Source organism: Crocodylus siamensis, chromosome 5, assembly GCF_052110815.1.
Source record: "Crocodylus siamensis isolate JL-2025a chromosome 5, ASM5211081v1, whole genome shotgun sequence".
In the NCBI taxonomy this organism is placed as follows: Eukaryota; Metazoa; Chordata; order Crocodylia; family Crocodylidae; genus Crocodylus; species Crocodylus siamensis.
In genome coordinates this window covers 2,620,019-2,640,142 of record NC_143399.1, presented here as the reverse complement: position 1 = coordinate 2,640,142, position 20,124 = coordinate 2,620,019, and the positions used below count along the sequence as shown (strand labels likewise).

Below are 20,124 nucleotides of genomic sequence, written 5' to 3'. Positions count from 1 at the left end.
TTTGCCAATTCTAATTGTCTTTCTTATGTAAGAGACGATTTCCTGAAAGAGATTTGCAGCTGTGGGGCTTTAGTAGCACCTGGAAGTAAGTACTTTATTCTCCTGACACTGTTTTTCCACTTGACAAACATTGCGTTTTGCTGTCATGCTTACATTACAATAGTTCAAATATTCCTGCTTTATAAAGAGACAGCAAGGAGAGGACAGCTAGGCATGTAGCTGTTTTAAAACAAATGTAAAGAGAAGAATTCTACTTAGAGCTGCTTCAGTATTAGCATTTGCTTTCATTTCTTACTTTATACACTGTAGATAGGCAAGCAAGACTGCCCATTTTGTCTGATTCTCATGTTCCAGTGCAGTTACCCGTTTTTGCCACATGGCAAGGGAATTTGTAAATTCAAAGCTTTTTCCACTGAAACTTTTTTCACAAGGACATTTCTATTAAGTTAAAAAGGATTTTTGCAGACAGCTTTTGTTTTAAGCCATTTCTGTGCTTCCAGAGTTGAATGTGTACGCTGGCACCTTTGTTTGGGAAGTGTCAGCAGCAATTACAGGTTTTAAGTGTGGGTGGCAGATCAGGAAAGATGATCAGTATATTGGATATGAAATTCTAATTGCTCTGTTGTAACATAATTTCTGATCAGTCTAGACCTGAGCCATTAAGACAGCTACCAATGCATTGATTAATGAATTCCTTTTAGGTAGCTATTTGGAACCTGGGGAGCATTATCTGCTAAGTACCCTAAACTGCCTTCAGATTTGTGCCTCCTGGTTTGCTATTGTCCCTCTGTTATTGTAAGAGCAATATGGTTATATGAAATAAGAAGGCTGACGAAAACATTTCTTTATCCCTGTCATGTTGGAACCAGTCTTCAGCCTAGTGGCTCTAGTTGTCATTCTCTAGTCATCTCTCTTAATAAACTAGTTCCTTGTGTGGGATTTAAGTGTTAAAGCTCTTCAAGACAGGAGGCCAGCTACTTGGAAGTTGTACCAGTTTAATGTAAGATGTGGGTTTTAAAAAAAAAAACCTATTTTTTTTTTATAAATGATGTTAAAAAGTGTGGACCTTGTTTTGGTTTAAGTGAGCTTATTTAAATCTACTGAGAGCAGAACTAAGCTAAGCATCAATACGCCATTCAAACCAAAATGAGTGTCTACATTCACTGGTTTCATTTAATGTCTTTAAAACCAGTTTTACGTAACCTCCGCAGCTTCTGCATACAGGCAGGGCTCTAGGCAGATAACCAAGCGTTCAGGAAACTCAAGAGAAGAAATTCAGGCAGAGGACAGCTTCCTCTATATAATGTTGAGGGGTCCATTTTTTTTCCAACATGGTGAGTTAATTTTATCTGTTCACAACCTCTGCCACGTGCCTAGAATTACTTGCATTAGCTTACAGTTTCTTCCTCCACACTACAGCATGGAGACTCATGGAGGTTATCTTCAGATGCACTAACTGAGCAAACCTGCTTCCTCAGCAGCCTGTAGACAGCACACGAGGAGGTGGGTGATAAGAGCAAAGTGTTCACCAGAAGGTTGTAGAGTATCTGTGCAGGATCAGGTCACCCAGTTGAGGAAGGCAGGAGTGAGCGCTGTGCAGAACTGATGAGCATTTACAGAGGTGAGCAATTAGAGTATACGAAGGGGAGGTGGACTAAGGCAGCGGTTGAGGGTGTAGCAGAGGTGCTCAAATTGAGTAGCTGGGAAAATAAGGTGCCAATGAGGAGGGTGAGCTGCTTAACCCTCCCACCGCCCCGATGGCAGGTTTGGTGCATGCATATTTAGAAGCTGGTTAGATACTAAAGATGAGCCTGGAGGGTGCAAGGCTAGCAGCTTACCCAGTATGCCAGCTTTTGGGGTGGGTGCTGGGTAGCTCACCAGTGTCTCCATGAGTGGCATTTGCTTAAATTAATTATTGTAGGGCCCCAGGCAAATGCTGTGTGAGATGTGGTGTGAGCAGTACACAAGGACAGACAGTCTGAAGGGGATGAAATGAAATGAGATCCACTAAGAAACAAGTGAAGTGACCTCACCCTGCCTTGGTCCACCCCAGGACAGCTGTTGTGGGCCTGGTAGTTCCTTCTAGCCACAGTCCTACACATTCATGCAACCTGCTTAGGAGTCCGAGATGATAGAGGGCAAGACCTACATAGCTTCCTTTGACTATAAGCAGCTGCTAGAGCCAGACATGCTGAGGCAATCACTGGGTGAGGGGAGAGATGAACTGGTCGGATTCATTTCTGCCCTCAACAGTACATAGGTGAATCAAGCCATGTCACTCCCATGTTGAAGAATGTTTTACTCTGGGGTAAGATTGCCAACAACTGATTTCCACGATGGTGGTTTCCACGATGTTCTTTTGGAGCATCTGTTGTGCAACTTTTCCACGAGCGTTTATTCCCCTGCTGCTAAAGTGCTCCGTTAACTCATAGGTGCTTGAGAGCAGGTTTATTCTGAAATATTAAACAGGGCTTTATGGCACAGTGTACATGTTTTGGGCCTGTTGTACCATTGCCACAGAACTACAAGGCAAACTACTTCCTGGCCTCTTCCATCATGTTCCTTAAGATCCCATCCAGGCCTCTCAATCCTCTGTGGGCCCCTGCAGCATCAGTTGACAGAGCAGAGCCTGGTTGCCCACTGGGGATCTTATTCTGGATGCTGCTTTTTGCACTAAGTCACTTGTGCACAAAGTTGCTGCACAAAGTTGCTGTCCAACTGAGACTTGTTGGGGTGGGTACCAGAGATCAGGCCTGTCATTGGGAACTGCCCCACGGCACAGGATTTTCTGCATGCTGCTTAAATTCTGATGGACCAAAATGCTTTGGGAATAGTGGACTCCATGGAGCAGGCTTTGCTGAGAAATGGCTGTGAAGCTTTCCTTTGCATGTCTCTTTAAAAAGGGGCTCCATCCCCTGAACCTGGCAGAGATTTTATTAACCCTTCTCTCCTATTTTTGCTATGCCCAAACCTCGCAGGGGCAGAGCCCTGCACACAGGCCATTCTTGTCCTGTGCAGCAAGCGGGGATGTTTGCTTGGTCTCATTTCTGGGCATGTTTCATTTACAAGGGCGCAGGCCACACCTTTGCACCCCCTCCCTTTGGTGCCCAGAGCCCTTTGGTGATGCTCCTCTGAAAAGTCCCTAAAAGCAGATCCTTGGGGATTTGGTTGCTCTGTAGGCTGCACCTGCCCCTTCTGTCCCACGTCACAAATCCCCGCCTTGCCTAATACAGGCACACATAAGCCACCACCATGGCAATGATGCTATCACTACCCAGCCCAGCTTGTCTGCAATGTCCCTTTGCCTGTGAAGCAGGCCCCACCCCATTATCAACATAGCAACTACAGCTCCAAGCCCAGCTCCACAGTCTCTGGCTCGAGAGCCAGCCGTGCTGCCGAACAGGTCAGTCCTTAAATCTCTCTCTCTCTCTCCCGCTCCTGGAGCAGTGTGTTATAACCACCCCAAGTCCTTGAACGTGGGGAGCTTGCTGGGCTGCTCTGAGCCCTTGTCAGGACAAGGAGGAGTTTGCCCACTAGTTGCTTCAAGTCTTGACACACTGAGAACAACAAAAGGAGAGGGTAAGGTCATAGCAGAAACCTCCCTTGCAGGTCTTGTAGAGCAGGTTCAGCAGCTACATGGTAAAGCCCCATGAGCATTTACCTGCCTCAGGGTCTGGGCTGGAGAATCAGATGGCTAGACAATCTCTCTCCTCTGTCCAAATCAAAGGATGTCCCTGCTAACACTGTCTCCTCCGGTGTCTCTGTCTCCTTAGGGCTCCCTTTTCCTGCCTCTCGCCCTCCATCTCCAGCCTCGAGGTCCAGCTTTCACGGCCAGGACTCAGGCTTACTAAAGCCAGAATCCCAGCCCTGCTGCCAAGTCCCTTTGTAGTCTAAAGTAGGTCATAAAGTCTCTCAGGGCCTCGGTTTTCCTGTTTCAAATTGGGAATAATGAGAGCTAGTGGCAAAGGCATGCTGCCTCTTGGGGTAGCAGGATTACGCTGTCAATTTGAAGACCAAAATAACCATCTAAATGCTGGTCATCCTTCGTTACTTGATGTTTCCCTGATGTAGGTATTTGGAGCGGGTCAGCCATCACATGAGAGCTGGGCAGTCGGGGACCTCCTGCCCCGCTCGGGATGGACACGGGGATCTTCCACTGCCCGAACTGCGACATGGGCTTCCGCTCCCAGGCTCTGCTGGAGAAGCATGTGGAGAAGTTCTGCATCGGGGGCCGAGCAGCGAGCGACTGCCTCGTTCCCGGCCCCAGATACCCCAAGCAGCAGGGACGCCAGGGCAGGAAGGAGCCGAGAAAGCCAGAGACACCCAGCGACACGGTAACCAAAGGCCGGGCAGCCCTTCCCGAGTCGTGGGCTGGCTGGTGGGGGTGTCGATTGTGGCATTTCCCCAGCTGTTAGTGGACAGGGCAGGGAGGAGCAGACTTTCTCTCCCAGGTGTTTAAGTGAAGCAGCCATTCATCAGTCTAGTGCGCCTGCAGGAGAGCTGAGACCCCAGGGCACCATGCAGGATAAGTTGTGGGTATTTCTACTACAGTTTTGCCTCCAGGCCTCAGTTAACACTGGAGCCCTGTTGTGTGTACCCAGAGAGAGAGCGCGCCCCTGCTCCAGTGCGCTTTCTCCCACCCTACACATCTCCCTTCACATTAGGGCAGGCTCTATGCCCAGAAGAGATCATTCAATCCTCTAGTCTCCCTAGCTGAATGAATATACAGCACCTAGCGCACCGGGGACCACATTGTGGAGGCATCTAGCTCTGGGAGAAGGCTTCCTCACCCATGTGTAGGAAGGTGCCTTCAGCGGCATGGCCAGCGTCGCGCTCGGCTGCTCCTCCCCTCACCTAGCTCTTGGCAGCGAGCATGAGCCTGGCACGAACCTGCCCTGGAAAGAACCGTTCGTTCCCCAACAGAAATGGCCTCTTGCCAATGGCTTGGACGCCGAGGCACTAGGAGACGGACGGCTGCATGCAAACAGGCAGCTGAGCCAGCCCAGACCCCTCCCGCTTCATTGCCCAACCTACCAGCCTCTGAACCCTGGGCTGGGCTCTGCCGTGGGGTAGGTGTGACGATACAGGAGCTTCCAGTGCAAGCGTTTCCTTTGCACACTCACAACCCTGGTTCTGCAGTAACAGCAGCACAGTCCAGTGGGGCTTCCCACCCCAAAACCCTGTGAAAATGCCACTGCCAAGTAATTCACATTGCTCCCCAGGGACCCCATAACATATCTGTGTTCCCACTGCAGACAGTAACTTGTGGCATCTGCCATGCCTTCCCAGGGCAGAGAGGACCAAGGGTCACACTTGGTTACTTTTGCGGGGGGGCTCACTGCAAAAGATGCTTTTTGCTGATGTCAAACCAAATAGGAGTCCGGGGTGGGTGCAGTGTAAACATGTTGGTAGACTATGAGATAACTGAGGAGTGTGTTGGAGGCCCCTGGTCTGGTGTTCAAAGCCCTGGCCTGAAACTCTTCAGTTCCCTGTGCGTCTAATCTAACCTGGCTGGCTGGCGCCCACCGCCACAGTATCCAAGTCCTGGATGAAATGGGGTTGTGTATTTGACTAGTCAAATAAAGTTCAGTCAACTGACTGGTCAAGTATCAGCCAGAGATTGTAAAAGAATTTTCAATAGGCCCAAATAATATACAAAAGCACAAATTTTCCATTAAAAATGTGTAAAAAAAAAAAAAAAGCAATAAAAAGTCATATTTCATAGATTTCATAGACATTAGGGCTGGAAGAAAACTACAAAAAAAGTAATTTTTTTGTAAAATTGCTAATAATTTTTCACCAGTCAAAAATATGTAGTCAATTGGCCATCTTGCCTAGTGTGGAACCATTCAACAAATGGATTTGGTGGTTTATTTAATTTTAATATATTTTATTGTGCCTTCTCCTGGGACATTGGGGTTAGCAAGAAGGTTACAGGGGCTGGGGATGCAGTTTGTCTGCTGGGGTCACCCAGACCCCTCTCAGGCAGTCAGTTCCCACCGCTGCATGGGCCCTGCGCTCTCCTGTGCTCTGTCTGGGGCGCTCAATTCAGTCTTCTAAAGGCTGAAACGCTTTGGACCAACTGAAGTCATTAGGCTTGTTACAGTGGTAAGTGGGTGAAACTTGCCTGCATTCGATATCCATGGGGTTAGATGAGATGCCCTGCTTGTCCCCCCTGGCCTCCAGCCCCTGGAAATAAGGTTTCCTGCCCCCTTGCCCTCACTGCCCACTCTCATAGTTTCTAGGGTCGGAAGGGACCTGAGCAGATCATCGAGTCCGACCCCCTGCCATGGCAGGAAAGAGTACTGGGGTCAAACGACCCCGGCAAGGTGTTCATCCAGCCTCCTCTTAAAGCCCCCCAGGGTGGGGGCCTGCACCACTTCTCTTGGAAGTTGGTCCCAGACCCTAGCCGCCCTGACCATGAAGTCGCGCCTCCTGATGTCTAGTCTGAATCTCCCCTCTGCCAGCTTGGGACCGGTATTCCTGGTCACTCCTGGCGGTGCTCGGGGGAACAGGGACTCCCCCAGTGCCTGCTGGTCCCCCCTGACCAGTTTGTAACAGGCCACAGGATCCCCCTCGGCCGTCTCTTGTGGAGGCTGAACAGGTTCAGGTCCCGTCACCTCTCCCCATAGGGCCTGCCCTGCTGCCCCCGATCATGCGAGTGGCCTCCTCTGGCCCCTCTCCTTGCTGTCCACATCCCTCCTGAAGCGCGGCGACCAGAACCGGACGCAGTGCTCCAGCTGCGGCCTGACCAGTGCCGCATAGCGGGGGAGGATCACCTCCCTGGCCCTGCTCAAGATGCATCTGCGGGTGCAGGACAAGGTGCGGTCGGCCTTCCTGACCGTGTCCCCACACTGCCAGCCCGTGTTCATCTTGGAGTCAGTGATGACTCCAAGATCCTTTTCTGCCTCTGCCCTGTTGAGAGGGGAGTTCCCCAGCCTGTAGGTATGGTGCTGGCTCTTCCTCCCCAGGTACAGCACCTTGCACTTGTCGGTGTTGAATCCCATCCTGTTCTCATCCGCCCACTCCTGTAACCTGTCTAGGTCTGATGGTAGCCTATTCCTCCCTTCTAGCGTGCCCACGTCCCCCCACATCTTAGTGTCATCAGCAAACTTGAGCAGGTGCTTTTTACCCCCTCGTCCAAGTCACTGATGAAGATGTTGAGCAGTGCGGGCCCGAGGACCGAGCCCTGGGGGTCCCCACTGCCCACGTCCCTCCGGGTCGAACATGCCCCGCCACCACCGCTCTCTGGGTGCGGCCCTCCCGCCGGTTGGTGACACATCTGACTGTGTGGGTGTCGACACCACAGCCCCCAGTTTCTTAATGAGAACGGGGTGAGAGACAGTGTCGAAGGCCTTCCGGACGTCCAGGAAGACGATGTCCGCTGCTCCCCCTGCGGCTAAGGATTTGGTGACCGGGTCGTAGAGGCCGCCAGGTTGGTCTGACAGGACCTGCCTCGAATGAACCCGTGTTGGTTGCCCCTAAGCATGACCTCCCCCCCGGCCCCTCGGGGACATGCGCCAGGATAACTCTCAAAAACCTTCCCCAGGATCGAGGTAAGACTAACTGGCCTATAGTCCCCGGGTCCTCCTTCCTCCCTTTTTGAAGATGGGAACCACATTGGCCTCTTCCAGTCCTCTGGCCCCACACCAGAGCCCCACGAGTGCTCGTACAGCCGTGCCGGGGGTCCTGTAATGACCTCAGCTAATCCCCTCAGCGCTCGGGGGGGAGATCGTCCGGACCCGCTGATTTAAGCACGTCCAGTCCCGCCAGACGCTCCCGCACTAGGTCCTCACTGACCCTGGGCCTGGGTGCACCCCCCTGGGGCCTGTTCAGGAAAATGGAGGCAAAGAAGTCATTAAATATGTCAGCTTTGTCATCTGGCGCGACGACCAGATTCCCCAGCGTGTCCTGTGGGGGCCCCACGTTACCTGGTACCTTCTTTTTGCCCCCTGTGTATTTAAAAAAGGACTTCTTGTTGTCTTTGATCCAGGTCGCTCGTCCCAGTCCCATCTCCGCCTCGGCCTCCCTGACCCCCCCACATCCCCGAGCAACCGCAGTATAGTCCTCCCTGGGGGTGGCCCCCCCCGCCATCGGGTGTGCGCCTCCCTTTTAGCTAGGAGACCTTCCCGGATGCTTTGGTGAGCCAGTCCTGGATGAAGGGTCTCTCCCCTGAGCACACTGCTACTCGTGCCCTAGCCCAAAAGGACACGTGTCCATCGCCGGGACACAGACGCACTCGCTGGGTGGGAGCAGCTTGCTTTTCACTCTGGTTATGCCCTGGGCTCGAGGCCTGGCGAGCGCTCGGGTTGTGCTGCAGGTAGGGAGGAGTGCAGCACAGGCCCCTTGGAAATGCAGACCCAGGAGACTGGAGGAGCTGTTGGTAAACTGTGCCTATGTCTCCCCCGGGGGTGAAATCCTGGCCCGCTCTCCGGTAGCTTCCCAAGTGCCCAGGTACCACGTGGTGCGGTGTGAGGCGCAGAAGCACCCCGCCGTGGCAGGCACGGCGGTGCTAGCCCCGTGGACCTGTGCAGGGGCATGCACGGTCTTGGCGTGAGAGCTGCTGGCACCTGAGAAGCTGCTGGGAACACTTGCCCTTTTGTGCTAGGGGCTTTGAGCTTCATACACCCACATGCCTTGCCCCATCTGCGGGAGTGTGTCCTTCTGTCTGGCTCTAACCTCTGCTCTACCCCTTTGCCTTCGTGATGGCTTCTGAGACAGCAGCCGCCGTTGAGAGACCTGAGGGCAAGGGGAGTGCAGCAGGAGCAGCACAAGGATGCGCTGAGCGAGCGTGAGAGGATCCTTCTCGGGGGCCGTGGCCCTCCAGGGAGCATCTCAGACAGCCAGGCCCTGCAGAAGCTGGCTGAGGAGGTACGGGCCAAGAGCAGGCATTGTGCTGGGAGAGCCATGGGCATGCAGAGTGGGATGGGATTGCTCCCGGCATCTGAGCATCCCCCCGAGGGGCAAATTCACCAGGAGAGTAGCCCTTTGGCCCCTCCAGGCTGTGCCTGGTGATGTTCCCACGCATGCAGGACACGAGCCACGTGGCTGGGGGCTCTTTGGGAAGGGCTGGCTGAGCCGTTGCATTGCCCTCCACCCATGCTATCATCTCAGATGCTCACCCCTGCCTGTCGTGAATCTGGCCATGGGGCTTGTAGGTGCTGTTCACCCACTGCAGATACGCTGCTGAATCCCATGCGCCGTGGTGCCACGGGTTGGGGCTAAGGGGTGGGTGCATAAAAGCATCCAGCGCTGTGGTCTAGCTGTCAGCCACTTTGCACTGGGAATAACCCAGGGGTGAGTTGCAAACATAACAATGGGCCCAGGATATTTCTTGGGGCAGGAAAAGACACTCTCTAGGCAGCTTATACAGTGATTCAGCCATTTGTCACATCCTTTTAATGAGCCTCCCGAGCCAGCAGGTACTTTTGAATCCCTCCCGATTGCCAATAGGGTTTGCTGCCCCCAGCCCCTGTCTGCTCGGGCTCCCCTGATGGGACAGATCGCTGAGAGTGACCTCATCTGAGCATTTAAATTGGGCTGATACTGAAGGGAGGAGCTGGCTGCTGGGGCATGACCACTTCTTTCTGCCCTCCATCTCTCGAGTCCTGTGTTCAGTTCTGGGCCCCCGCTGCAGAAGGGATGTGGACACATTGGAAAGACTGTAGTGGAGGGTAATGAAAATGGTCAGGGGCTGGGGGAGATGACCGGTGAGGAGAGGCGGAGGGAACTGGGCCGATTTAGTTTGGAGAAGAGAAGACCGAGGGGGTTGAAGAGCAGCCTTCGCCTCCCTGCCGGGGGGCTGCAAAGAGGACGGAGCTGGGCTGCTCTCAGTGGGGCGGATGGCAGGACAAGGAGCAATGGGCTCAGGCTGCAGCAAGGGAAGGTGAGGTTGGCTATTAGGAGAAACCTTCTCATTAGGAAGGTAGTAAAGCACTGGGACAGGTTGCCCAGAGGTGGGGGGATCTCCATCCTTGGAGGTGTTTAAGACCCAGGTGGACAAAGCCTTGGCCGGGATGATGTGGTTGGGGCTGGTCCTGCTTGGAGCAGGGGTTGGACTGGATGTGACCTCCTGAGCTCCCTTCAACCCTCGTTGTCTGTGGCTCCAATTTTCTCTCTTCTCAGTTCCACAAACTGCGGGTGTCTCTGGAGGACGCCGTCCCGACGCGCCGATTCTTACAACCAGAGGTAACCTCTGCGTGCCTCGGGGGCTGAGAGGGAACCGGCAGAGGGGCTGCATTTGGGAGGGGGTAGAAAGGACGGGGCAGCTGGGTGTGGAAAGGATGACTGGTCCAGCCCCGGGCCCACCTACAGCAACCTGCAGTCTGTTCATGTGCACTCAGCACGGGAGCAGGTCAAGTGCCAGAAGACAGTGCTCACAACACGTGGCCTGGCTCCTGGGGCCAGTAATCCCAGGTCTGCTGCTACGTGAAGGACTGCCGGGTTGGTGTGCGTGGGTGACCAGCCCCTCTGAGGTGTGGATTAGCTGCGGCCCTGCTGCAGTGGGGGTCAATGCTCACCCTTTGGCTTTGTGCTGCACAGCCTGTAACATGGGTGCTGGGAGCCCACTAACCCACATCCCGTCACGGTGACCCTGCAACTCCAACGTCTGTGAAACATTGCGGAGGTCCCTGGGCTAGCTGTGCTTAGCTTGGCCCCCGGGGCCAGGGAGCTGGCTACAGCCTTGGAGCAAGCTGGCACAGGCTTTTATTTACTCTGAGCATCTGAGAAGATGCAGAGGTCCTGGGTGCAATCCTCACCGGTGACTGGAAGTGGAGGAGGGGGTTTACCTCTGCAGTGCTGTCGGCCCCAAAGAGGTAAAAAATTACAAGGCATGTCCCCCAAAACAGGAGACAAAAGAAAAAACGGAAAACGTAAGTGCCGCGCTCTCTGTATTTGTTGTCCGGGGCAGAGGCCTGCAGCCTTCCAGGTTTGCTTGAGGCTGGGACATCCCCCCCGCTGGTGAGACTTGCAGTGGGGCCACAAGCATTGGCCATGCTGCCTGGGGCCCCCCCAACACAGTGTTCACCACCCGCCACCCCAACCTAAGGGATGAGCCCTGCGCTGTCCCCTGAAGCAGCGCAGCCGTCTCATCGAGTCACAGAGCAGCAGGGCTGGAAAGAGCTGCAGGGGACATACCTTGTCCAGCCCCATCCGAACAAATCCCTGTCTCACCTGGTACTGAAACTACACCATCAGCCCCGTTGCACGGCCATGGGGCAGAGCTCAGAGAGCTGGGGGCCTGGACCCCAGCCCCCGGAGTTGAATTACAGGCTTGTCACCATCTCACTGCATGGGTGTCAGGTGGACAGGACTTTTCTCCCCGCAGCTTCCTGGCTGAGCCCGTGGGGTGCACAGGATCCCGCAGCCTTGCTGCTCTGCCGTCCTCGACGCTGGGGCTGACGCAGGCTGGCTTGCAGTGTGTCGTGCCCCCGCTCCTTTGAGCTTTGCTTTGTGCTCCAGGAAGAGACCAGCCCTTGGATTCCCCTGCACGCGGCGTACAGGCAGCGGCTGGCAGACTTGGCAGCCTCCCACGAATACTACGTGGCGGACATCCAGGCCAGGACCCAGCGCCTGGAAGAGCAGAGAGAAGGTAGGACCCGTGGACACGCACCGGTTGCTCTCACCCCTGCACCCACGCCCCATGCTCGGGGAGGCAGCTGGGCACAGGGCATCCGTCGCACGCGTCCCTCCCCGCACACATCGCGCCGAGCGGGGTGCAGCGAGCCAGCCAGGAGCCCCCACCAGCCCCTGGAGGGACGCGCTCGCCTGCCAGGCTCTAGCCGTGAAAGCCTTCTCCCTGCTGCTGGGGTGGGTCGGAGGAAGGGGGTCTAGATCCAGGCAGGTGGCAGGGCAGAGGAGACTCGGAGCAGCGGGGTTTTACTGCGGTGCAGCTGGGGACAGGAAGACCGGGCTGAATCTGTGACGTGGCGCAGCAGCGATGGAGGGGAGACGGGGCCGCGCGGACCTGAGGCGGCGCGGCTGTTCCCACCTCCCGCAGAAATCCAGAGGCGCCTGTCGGACCTGGCTGCCCAGGACTCCTCCACCGCTCACGTGGAGCAGCTGTTGCTGGAGCTGAGAGCCCAGGAGGAGAAGAACCAGCTGGCAATGGATGCGCTGAGGGGTCAGATTGGACTCCTGCAAGCTGCGGGCGCGAGGTGAGGGTCCGGGCGAGCAACCCCCACCCTCTGGGGCCTGGCGTGGGAGCACGGGGCACGGCTGTGGGACAGGGCTCCCCAGGGCACCCCCTGCCCTGCAGCTTCTCAGTGCCTTGGTGTGGCAGGCGGTGATGCTGAGAAGTTTCTTGCTCCTACCGTGTGGGCAGGGCCTTTGCTGGCAGCAGGGCAGTGCAGCAAGGTGAAGCTGGGGGTGGGCTTGGCTGGCGCTGCAGTCAAGCCCCCTCGTGTCCCCGGCCCTGGGAGATGCTGGCCAGGCCCTGCCAGCCCACAGTGCTCCAGGGAGCAAACCGTGCCGGACGCTGGCCCAGGAGGCAGGCGCACCGACCGCCTGGCCCAGCCTCCAGATCCCAGCACGGCTGTGGAGGGGACGCACCATGCTCCCGCCCCTGGGCCTTCCTGGGAGCACGCAGCAGCCTGAATCCCCTGGGAAGTGCTGACCTGAGCCCAGCCACGAGACCGGGGCGACGACACGAGGTCAGGGCTTGGCCCTGCAGCGGGGCTTGAAGCCCGCCAGTGGCTGCTGCGGTCCATGGGAGCCGCGGGGGAGATGCTTACCCCTGCAGCAGGGAAGGTGCCGGGGGACGTTTCAAAACGCACGTATGTCCCAGGCCAGGGAAAGGGGGCGAGCTCTGGGACGCAGCCAGGGCCAAGTCCACGGGGCTGCCAGGAGCTCCGCTCCCCGCGCAGCTACTGCCAGGGCCGACACCCAGGTCCTGCTCACGCTCCTCTGCTCCTCGGTTCATTTCCAGAGGCCCGCAGGAGCCAGGCGGCCGCCGAACCGCGGCCGGCGCTGCAGAGAAGAGAAGGGAGCAGGTCTCCCTCGGCCTCCTCGCGCTGCCCCCAGCCACGGGGTCGCTCTCCGCTGAGATAAGGTGGGCAGCGGGGCCGGAGGCAGCGAGGGCTGCTGCGGTGGTTGGTGCGGCACCTCGGTATGGGAGCCCTTGGGGGAGGCTTTCCTGCAGAGGGTCTCAAGAAGATGGATGTGGGGAGGGCCAGCCAGGGCCCGTCGAGCCCGCACCGAGCTGGGGCTGCCCTAGGAGAGCACGGGGCGGGGGGGAGCCAGGGCAGCGGGCCCAGAGCAGCTGCTGGTTAACTCAGGCCAGCCCAGCTGGGCAGGGGGCTTGGGGTGCTCTGTGTGCGGGTGTGCACGTGTATGCCTTCTCCTGGCGGGCTGCTGGTCTGTCTGGGCGTCCCTGCCCACGCGCTGCAGGTGCTCTCCTACCTGCCATCCATCCCTCTGCCTGCCTGGGGATAGAAAGGGCTTGAGGCAGCTCAGCTGTCCAGTTCCTAAGTGCATTTAAGGCCCTCGGCTGGGGCTGGGGCCCGCCTGGCTGGGTGCGGAGCTGCTTCTCTCCCCCTAGCTGAGAGAGGCTCGCTCTGATGCCTGCCTCCTTCCCCCAGAGCCCTGCACTTGGCCTATCTCCAGGGCGGAGGGAGTGACGTGGCCGTCCTGGCTCAGCTGTACGATCTGCAGCGGGAAGCGATGGTGCTGGAGGCAGCCGCAGGCAAGCCGGAGCGCGGAGAGAAGAAGAAAAGTGAGTCTGGAGCAGGGGAGGGGGCTTCTCCCCAAGTCCCCCGGGTCTGGGATTAGCGCAGCGTTAACACAGGCCTGCACCAGAGCATCTGCAAAACACAGAGGTTTCCCAGTCCTCCCCCACATCCACGTGCCTGCCCTGGAGCTCCCTGAAACCCAGGGTTCAGATGCTGGCAGGGGCAGGTATTTTTCCTGCTGCTGCCTGCTCCTGCCCCAGGTGCAGCCCCGTGCACACAGCTGCAAGCATCTCCTCTTCCTGTGGCTGCAGAGCCCCGCGCCGACGACACCCAGCCCCTGGCCGCGGAGCTGCTGGCCGTGGAGCTGCAGAACCAGCGGCTGGAGGACGAGCTCTTCAGGCTGAAGATCCAGAGGGATAAGAGGAGAGCGGATGACGGTAGGCGGGGCCAACCAGCACCAATGTGGTGGGCAAAGCGGAGCGGGTGCCCAGGCGAGCAGGGTGACCTGCTACCTGCCTGCAGCACCGCAGCGGCTGTAGGCCGGTGGGGGACGACGTTGCCGTCACCAAATTGCAGCAGCGGCTGCTGCTTCCCCCCGCCCCGTCTGTCAGCCGGAGCACGTGGCAGGCTCAGGGTTGAGCTCAGCTCTGGAGCCCCCCAGGGTGGTGTGGGTGCCCCCAGAGCTGCCAGCCGTCGGCAGTGCCCTCCCCAGCCCCTGCCCGGATGCAGCCCGAGATGGCACTTCGTTCCGCCTCCTGCCACCTGGCTGGCTGCAGGCGAGGTGCGGACACGTCCATAACCACCTGCAAAATAAAGTGAGCGGTCCGTCGCCGGCTCCAGATGGGCACGCGCGTCTCAGGCACCGACCGCGGTGTCACGCGGGAAATGCGTCAGTGCCAGTAGTGTGCCCAGAGACCGCGGGGAAACTCGTAGAGGAACAAAACCTCCCGCTGCTGCGTCTGCTCCCTGAGTCTCGCCATCCCTCCTCCCTGATGGCCCCCGATAAGGGTGTCACCAGATGTGATCCCTGCCAAACCCGCCTGTCTTTTGGTGCAGGGACCGGCTTTGCTCCTGCAGCCCCTGGCGCGGTGAGGGTTGTGCTCCTCAACTGCAGTAATACTTAATACGATTGCACAGACCCCGGGTCGGCAGGAGCCCACGTGCCCTGCACATTTTCCACTGGCCAGTCTTGCCAAACCAGAGCAACGGGTGGTGGAGATGGGGCCCCAGGCGGAGGGAGACCCACGCAGCCCATGCACTCCTGGCAGCTGCATGCCACATCCCGCCGGTCCAGCCATGCATCTGCGTGGTAATGAGTCTCCCGCACCCTTTCACGAGCTCCTGTCCCCCAGGCGTGCTGGGCAGGGAGCTGGCAGGGCTGCAACGGGCACACGTGAGGGAGATGGCACAGCTGCAGGCCGAGATTGGGATGCTGAGGCACGACGCGGAAAGGATGCAGCCGCGACGGGGCGGCAGGCGGTCGCCGCCTCTGCGCCCTCCGCCAGTGGCCCCCCCCCCTGCCACCGCCCCCCCCGCTGCCTCTGCCAGGGCTGCGCGAACCCCCCTTCCTGGTGAGTAGCTTCCCAAGTAAAATCCATGTGTGAAACGTTGCAATGAAACATTCCTACCCGGTTTTGGGTTGGTTTTTTGGGGCATTTGGGGTGTTTTTGCACTCAAGTCATCCACTTCATGCAAGAAATGCTCCCACTGACCAGAATGGACATGTTTTGGTTGGGCAGAAGAAGTGAGAAAGTTTTGCCCAAAATAGGCTGCCCGGGTCTAGACTCGAGTGTCTGGATGCGGGGCTCGGCGGCAGCTCTCTGCGTTCGTCTGAAGTCAGGCAGAAGAAGGGCAGGGTGGCACTCGGAGACCAACCGGATCAGAGAGGCAGGAGCTTTCAAGTCAGCTGCTGGTTTGGGGGCTGAAATAACCCTCGGTCTGATCCCAGAGGAAGGGAGTCTGCTGGAAGCAGCCTCATGGTTGCTGCTGCTCCAGCCAAGCAAGTCCCGAGGCATTTGGGTGGATTGGGGCCCCGGGGATCCGGCCTGCGCCTGTGCGAGTTTGCTCCTGCGCTGCTTTGACTAGCAGTCACGGCCATGACAGTCCAGGGCAGGCTGCTTGGACGCCAAGGTCCAGAGGTGGGAATCCGAGGTCGTGCTCAGGGCACCGGGCGAAGGGCTGGCAGCAGACCGCCAGGTCTCTGTCCGAACTAGACCCGAACCAGAGCCCTGCAGCCGGTCCCGCTCCACCCCAGGCCACGTCTCGTCTGTCCACCGCAGCCCTGCAACCAAGTCTTCCCTGCCAGCGCGCTGGGCCTGGCGATGCAACCTCCGGGGGCTATCCACGCCCACCGGATCACAGAAAAACGGGGCTGAGAAGGACCTGGTCCAGCCCCTGCACCAGGCAGGATCAGCCTTGCATGGACCGGCCCAGCCAGGCGTTAGAGGGAGGCGTCTGGACAGGGAGAGCTTGTGGCCATGGGGTAAAAAAGTCCTTTCTCCATCACGACCTTGAACTGGTCAGCTCCTGGAGGGCAGGGAGGAAGAGCAGCCGCAGCTTCATTGCCCCCGGGCATTTTTCTGACGCTGTTCGCAATTTGGCAAAGCCCTCATCGGCGTGTTGGGCAGGAGAGGAGGCCATCACGACTTTTTTTAAGGAAAATGTGTTGTGTTCAGCCAAATCAAGTCCAAGTCCGTGAGTCATTCAAATACCATATGTGGCCCTGCTACTGGCAAGCATCCTCCACCCCCGCACGGGGCTTCAGGTGCTTCCAAATCCTTCAGCGGGCATCCTACGTGCGGGACCAAGCCCAGGGGCTTCGGGTTCGGATGTCCCCGAGTTTCGCTTCCTCCGCCGTACGGCCACGGGAGCAACTAGGGAGGAGTCTCCCGTTTCCATACAGTGGGCGTAAAGCTAAGATCTTCCCACTGGAAATGAAAGTGCGACGTTAACTATACACTACCTCCATGCCAGAAAAGCAGTTAACCCCAGGGACTGAGAAAACCGTCTTAGTGGCCATGGTATTTCCCCTGCCAGCTAAGTGCATCCCAGCTGCTTCAATGGCTTCTGCGCAGCGCTACAGAAAGCAGCTCCTGCCCGCGGTGCAGAAACCGCTTGCCCCAGACGCGCGTCCCAGAGCGGCGAGCGCTGCGCCCGCCAGGTCCTTGCCCCCAGTGTCCAGCTGTAACCTCTGTGACATCGCCGTGTGTTGCAGGAGTCGCCGGGACCTCAGACCCCAGCGCTCAGCAGGCCCTGGCTGGAACCGCCGGACGCCCTGGGGCCTGCCCCGTATGACCCTGGGTACGTGCCTTTTCCATGCTTGTGCCCATTCCCCAGGATGACACCCCTCGACCCCCCGACTCTTTGCTTTTCTCCCTGATGTGCTCATCACAGGCACTGTTGGTTGATTGATGCGGTTGGGGGTTGTTCGGCCTTTTCCTCCCCCACAGCCCATCACCTTGCGTCGGGTCCTCTGCTCCGTCTCATAACCAGTCCTCTGCTCCGTTCCCCGCTCCGCTCTGTCCTGCCTCGGGGCGGACGTGAAGTGAGGCCGAGAAGTAAGAGCCACTGGAGAGCAGCTCCTGCTGCTAATTCCCCTCTTTGTCCGGCCTTGGGAGGTCAGGAATCAAACCCCACCTGCCTGCAAGCGCAGCAGCTACAAGCATCAGGGCCCCAGCGAGCCCCCACTTTAACCCCCCGGGGCTTAATTAGCCGCGCTGTGACGAGCCGCCCCCCACAGCCCGGTGTGAGCCCACTCCGTTAGGCCACCTGGGTTTTGTCGCCAGCTCCACCGGCAGTCCCGTGGCCCCGTCCTTCGCGGCCCCCCACGTCTCCGTCTCCCAAGTGCGGCGCTGAAGCCGGACGCTCTCCCGCCAGCGCGCCTGGCCCCGTTCTCACGACGCTGCCTCCTGCCCCTTGCCCTGCAGCGCCGGCTTCGCGATCTTCTACGACTTCCTGATGGGCTTGGACCCCACCGTCGTCCAGGTGCGCCTGGTGACCGGGCTGTACCGTGATGGGCAAGAGATGGGCAAGCCAACCCCTCTCCCCAGCGCCGAATGCGACGTGGCTCGGGCCCCACGGTACCTCGTGGATGGGCAGAGAGGCAACAGGGCGATCCTGGCCACCAAGCAGCCGGTTCCAAGGTGAGCGGCATCTCGCCGGAGGCAGGAGGTGACGTACCCCTTTGCTTCCTGCCCCGCTGCACCCGGTGTCTTTAACAGCGGATAGCAGCGGTTGGCCAGGTCTTGGTTTCTCCGCCAAAGCTATGAAGCTATGGACACGTGGCCACGGGCGCGGCAGGCGTCCAAAGCTGGTTGGGCCAGGAATCTCATCCAGTCCTGAGGGGGCATGGACCCCCCCACCCCAGCCCACAACAGCCTGTGTCAGGCAGCCGTGCAGAAGGAGCTGATCCAACTCTGTTTGACATGAGCGATTTCCAGAAAGGCCCATGAGATCAGGCGTCCTGATGATCGTGGGCTGCTACATTTCACCTCCCGTACCCGGAGCGAGACCAGACTCTCTGCTTTGGCCCAGTATGTCGGTCCCGGGTGCTCAGGCCTGAGGGCAGGAGAAGCCAAGGCAGCTCCAAAGCCCCAGTCCCCCGTGCCGGTGGGAACAGGCTCGGCAATCCCGGTGCTGGGGGCCGACTTCACGGGATCTGTGGTTGCTGCCGGGGACGTGTTTGCTCTGGGCTCTCAGAGCGGAGAGGAGAAGGGAGGTTGCAGCTCATTTATATGCCTCTGTCGCAGAGATGCACCGGTCATGCCCGGGCGTCCCTTGTCTCTGCCTTTCAGGGTCCGTCCCTCCACCTCCATTGCGCTGGTGGTGGAGCTCCAGGCTGCCGGGGGCTTTGACGCCTACGGGCTGGAGATCCAGCGCTTGGCTTCCCGCGGGTGGGCCAAGATCACCCTCTTTGACCCGCTGCACCAAGTGATCAGCGGCCGATGGAAGATCCCCGTCCGGGTCCTGCCCGTGAAGCCAGGGCTCACGATGGAGCAGCTGAACGGGGTCCCTCAGGTGAGTGGGGTCAGCAGGTCCGTCTTCGCTCCAGTCCCCCCGCTCCAAAAGCGCTGCCAACCGCGAGCCTTCCCGCAGGCTGGCAAGACGGAGCTCTACCTCCGAGTGGTGAACGCGAGAGACGCCGACGTGCAGTCCCTGGCCGAGGTCGACCCCGGCGATGCCGCCCTGTACCGCTTCCCTCCCCTGGTGAGCAGCGACTTTGCCGTCGTGGCGTTGCAGCGGCTTCCTGCTGCGGCTAGATCCCTCGCCGGCACGAAGTCGTCAGGGCTCGGATCAGCCCTGTGCAGAGTAACAAGGACTTGGGAGCGGGACGTGTTGCCCAGCTGCGTTGGCAGCTGGAGACACATTGCTCACGCCTTTACGTTTTCTCCTCATGATTGCAGGTGTCCAGGCGCGTGGCATCCCCCAAGGACAGCTCTCCAGCCCCTTTCCACCCCGCTCCCGCCAGCCTGTCCCTTTCTATCCCCCCTTACACCGGCTTTGTTGACCCACCTCCTATTCTGGAGCAGCCTGTCCGGCACAAACCTGATCAGAGGTGAGAAAGGGGACGAGCCAACACCCCCTCCCTGAGTCAGCAAGGTGATGGGAAAGTGCCAAAAGCCAGCATCATAAAGGGACGGTAAAAATGTATATAAACAGCGGTAGTGTGTGTGTGTGTGCGTGCGTGTATGGGGGGGGGTAAATCTATGTATAGGGAACTTGTGGTAGGAAGGTTATATCGGCACTCCTTTGAAATGGCTGCATTCCTCGGCCATCTCAAAGGGTTGAACAATAACAGGCCGCTGTTAGCAGCATTTACTGAGCGCGTCGACCTCCGAGGCCCGCTGCATTAGGCACCGCACAGACACAGCACTTCCAGCCAACGGGGCTAACTGCCTCTGGACAGAATAAGGATCCCCGCCACAAGCACCGAGTAACCCACAGAGCCGAGAGAGAGGCAGGAAGTTGTGGGCCCGCGTGCTCTGCGCGTAGCAGGAAAACTTCGCTTGAGGGATGTTTTGATGCATCGCCGTGGGTCGATTTTTTGGAGCCCTCTCTCTGCGAAGGCCGGCTCCTTTCGTTGCCACCAGCCCCACTGCGCCAGCCGCCGGGAGAGGGAGGAAGTAGAGCGACCGAGTCTCAACTTGCAGTTGTGGTTGCAAAGCCCGACGCTCCAGTCCCTGCTGTGGCCGCCGTCCGGCATGAAGTCCCTTGCTGGAGGGGAGTCGCCCTGCAGCAATATGGGGCCAGTGACCCGCAGGGCCCGGGGTACCGGGCAGTCCAGCCGCGGCACTGCCTGGGCCAGAGACAGCGCCCTTGGTTGGGGCTCTGGTTGTGCCTGGCCTCAGGTTGATCTCTTGGGGCTTTACCTTTCCCGGTGGAGGCAGAGATGTTTCTTTGGCCAGATGATTTCTTTCAAAAAAACCTGGGAGCTGCTAGCAGCTGCTTGCAAGGG

At 58.3% G+C, this 20,124-nt stretch overlaps 1 protein-coding gene across 1 annotated transcript; it reads left to right on the top strand.

Moving 5' to 3' along the window:
- Positions 1–4,136: 4,136 nt before the first annotated feature.
- CCDC17 (coiled-coil domain containing 17) lies at positions 4,137–19,255 on the top strand. The gene is given in 15 exon segments (XM_090048436.1): positions 4,137–4,334; positions 8,722–8,871; positions 10,126–10,188; positions 11,464–11,593; positions 12,002–12,158; positions 12,788–13,051; positions 13,581–13,714; positions 13,982–14,107; positions 15,023–15,189; positions 15,191–15,241; positions 16,885–16,970; positions 17,597–17,812; positions 18,464–18,686; positions 18,765–18,875; positions 19,073–19,255. Coding segments are annotated over 15 exon segments (2,232 nt in total). The 3' UTR covers positions 19,229–19,255.
- Positions 19,256–20,124: the final 869 nt, after the last annotated feature.